At 46.5% G+C, this 3,537-nt stretch overlaps 1 protein-coding gene across 1 annotated transcript; it reads right to left on the minus strand.

Moving 5' to 3' along the window:
• Positions 1 to 216: 216 nt before the first annotated feature.
• On the minus strand, positions 217 to 3,532 carry PDCD7 (programmed cell death 7; the record flags this gene model as incomplete). Its single annotated transcript, XM_010016084.1, has 5 exons — positions 217 to 453; positions 1,048 to 1,135; positions 1,758 to 1,994; positions 2,333 to 2,471; positions 3,422 to 3,532. Coding segments are annotated over 5 exons (693 nt in total), but the record flags the coding sequence as incomplete, so codon positions are not given.
• Between the last annotated feature and the right edge of the window lie 5 nt (positions 3,533 to 3,537).

A 3,537-nucleotide genomic window follows, 5' to 3' on the forward strand; every position in this document is an offset into this window, starting at 1 on the left:
CATCTGGAGTTAGGCTTGTAAAGATAAAAGCCACTAAAAATAGGATGTTAATACTGGCACAAATACTCCTGTCAGCAATGTCTCTTTATTAAGATTGAGATTCGTTAACAAAAACTGGCAGCAGGATTGTAATTCCACACCACGAGAGGCCCAGCAGCTTTGGGCTTGCTCAGGTATTTCCCTGCAGAGTCAGATAGCAAAACCAGGTCCTATTCTTCATGACATTCCAGTACCCAGCTACTGACACAGAGGATGAGACACGTCCTCTTCAGACCCTCTCATCTCTACACATGCCATTACAATGAAACTTTCCTCCCATACCATCTATTACTGCGTTATCGGACAGCGGTGGCCCAAGTGTCGTTTGTGGGGAGACTTGGAAGAACCCATCCTGGAGGGATGCTGCTTCCTTCAGGGTGATCAGCTGGCACCAAGTACTGATCCCATTCATGCCTTTAACAGAGAGAGCAGTGGATCAGAGGAGAGCTGGTAGGGGTTTGGTAATAAGATTTTTTATACACCCACACAGGCATCTTTCCATACAGATCAATACATGGAACACACTAAACTGTGCTCTGAAATAAGGAAGCCTGCCACGTGAGGAAAGGCTGAGAGCTGGGTTTGTTCAGCCTAGAGAAAAGAAGGTTCAGGGGAGACCTTATCCCCATGTTGCAGTATTTAAAGGGTGGCTACAAAGAAGGTGGAAACTCCCTCTTTACAAGGAGTCACATGGAAAAGACATGGGGTGATGGGGACAAGTTACTCCTGGGAAGATTCCAAGTGGACACAAGAAAATTTTTCACCATGACAACAACCAGCCATTGGAATAATCTCCCAAAGGAAGTGGCAAACTCCCCAAAGCTGGACACTTAAGATTTGGCTGGACAGGGTGCTGGGACATCTAGTCTAGGTCATGCTTTGCCTAGAAAGGTTGGACCAGATGATCCCTGAGGCCCCTTCCAACCTGGGGGGACAGGACCATAATTTTACAATGTCAACAAACAATACTCGTCACCTTTGATAACAGAATAAAGAGTTTGGTTTTACCTGATCTGGATTAGAGCTGCTACAGAATGCTCAGCTTGCAAGTAATAGTCTCGGAAGGGCTGCAGTAGGTGTGCTAGAGGAAATTCATCTGTTAAAAACACAAACACAGAAATTGTTCAATAAACCAGAAAGACTGATTCTAGTAAGTCTGGGAAGCCCCAGGTTTGCCAGCTCATTTGCTACTTCCCAGCTACAACTGGAAATGAAATCCCTGTGTAATCTCTTAAGGACTATTCACATGTTTTGCACATCTCCTCATCAGACCTGTCAGAGGCCAGTCAAGACCAGCAGAACTTTTCTTGTCTCCATCTTCTAAACAAGGGGAACGTAGGGACACCGAATCATAACAGATTGATTAGTTGAGTCCCACCTTCACCAAATGACCAGACTGAAGCATCTGCTGGGTGCTGCAAGTCTTCAGTCTCTTCTGTTTAGTCCCACTTTAGCTTCATGTACAACCTCTTCTTGCAAAACGTCATGAAGTTGTCTTGAGCTACAGTGCAGTCTACACTGAGGAACTACACAATTCTTGCATCACGTGTGTTAACAGCACACTGTGTTTATCCCATCTTTTCCTCACACCATACGTTACTCCAGTGGATGATTTTTTTCTTTCTCAACTATTTTTGTGCCTGCATTTTACACCCAGTGTCTATGGGATGGGGGTGTGGTGTGGAAAAACACTGTCAAGTATGGCACGCAGAAATTACCTGGATCCCCAAACAGCTTGGAATCCATTTCGAGTTTCTGCTGTAGTAGTTTTTCTCTTTCCTTCTTCTGTTTCTTTTCCATTTCTCTCTTCCTTTCCTCCTCCTGTTCTCCCTCCAGCATAACTCTTAATGCTCTCTCCTCAGCTTCATACAGCTCTGTGCGATTTTTGAGCAACGTTTTGAGACTCTCTACCTGAGTTTCAAATGCTTCATCTGCTGAGGGGGGTGGACAAACACCTGTACAGAGAGAGAATTAACTCTGAGTTTCACATTCAGAAGGCGCTCTGTTCTCAGATTTGAGAGGGGAGCTGGCAAAAGTCTCAGAGGAACATGAGCTTAACCTTGCTAACAGTTATCTCACTGGAGTAATTCTTCTATCAGGAAAGAGCTTGGAAACACAGGCACACAATCACTGTATTCAGCAGTTTTTAACCATTCTTGGAAAACAACATAAGTAAAGTCACTAGTAAACAGCTTTTCCAAGCTGCACCTTGCCAGTCAGCACAGGGCACTCACAACATCTTATTTCGTGGGTGTGCAATTAGAAAAGTTTGGTAAAAACCTTCATCATTAACCTTTCCTGGCAGCAGCCTCTTTCCTCAGTTTCCGAAGCTTCTCCAATGCGTGCAGGATGTCCACCATCCTCTTTGTGTCTGCTTGTTTCTTCCTTACTTCAGATAACACACTGTCTGCAGCAGCCTTAAGTTCTCGTTCCTATGAAAGGGAGGAAAAGAAGCAGACATGATGTGTGAAATATCCACAGACAAGAATGAAACAGAACTTTCAAAAAGACCAGCAGAGCACTGGTGATCAGAACAACTTCTCAGTAACCTCCCAGCTGTGGCAAGTCAACTCAACCATCCAACCCTGCCTTTCGATGAAAAAGCTAAAACATGACAGACTTCAAGAAACAAAGAAAGAATGCTGAGCAACTCCTAAAATTAGGCCAAATAACTATTGAAGTCATGAAGCCAGATAACCAGCCTTTAACCACACAAAGTTAGGAAGAACACTAACCATAAACCATCCCGATTCTAGAGCTCAGCAATTAAACACCATTAACGTGCCACAGACTGAACACAAAACCTTTCCCACGAGCTGGTCTGTGCCACCCCAGCAGCACACTCGGCACCAGCAGAAAGGTAGCTCTCTAACCACCAGCCAACACAAAGGTGCCAACAACACTCCCTAACAAGCCTAATTAGAGGGGTTTTTAATGCTTTGGAGCCATTCTTCTTCCTGGTAATAGTGAAAAGCTTGCAAAAAAGCTTTACCAGGATGAAGCCAACAGACAAGACTTAAGCCTACTGAGACAGCACTGACCACCATAAGCTGTGAGAAGTGTGGGGCAGGTGGACATGCAACTGAGAGTTCAGAAACCATTTAACTTCCAATTGTGAAGGCCTAGGACATGAGTATGGCAAAGCCCAGGTGCCCATCAAGGCTTTTAAGCTGGAAGCAAGACTGCAGGCCTTGAAAACAGCATGTCTCCAGCACACACAGACCAGCAGGGGCTAAAGCCAGGTATTGGGCCAGACACAGCCCGTGACCAGCAGGTCCCCCCCGGCTCCACCACCTTGCCCTGAGCCCAGAGGGACGCGCAGGGGTCCCCGGAAAGCCACAGTGCGGCTGGGGGAGGAGGATGAGCCTGCTCGGAGCCGTACCCGGTTCTTCTCCTCCACCTCCTGGATGCACTTGGCTCTCCACTGGTCGATCTTGGCCTCCCGCTCGGCGGCCCGGGCCTTCTCCTCCTCCTTGGCCGCCTTGGCCTCTTGCTTCC

Source organism: Nestor notabilis, unplaced genomic scaffold, assembly GCF_000696875.1.
Source record: "Nestor notabilis isolate BGI_N333 unplaced genomic scaffold, ASM69687v1 scaffold25156, whole genome shotgun sequence".
Lineage (NCBI taxonomy): Eukaryota > Metazoa > Chordata > Aves > Psittaciformes > Psittacidae > Nestor > Nestor notabilis.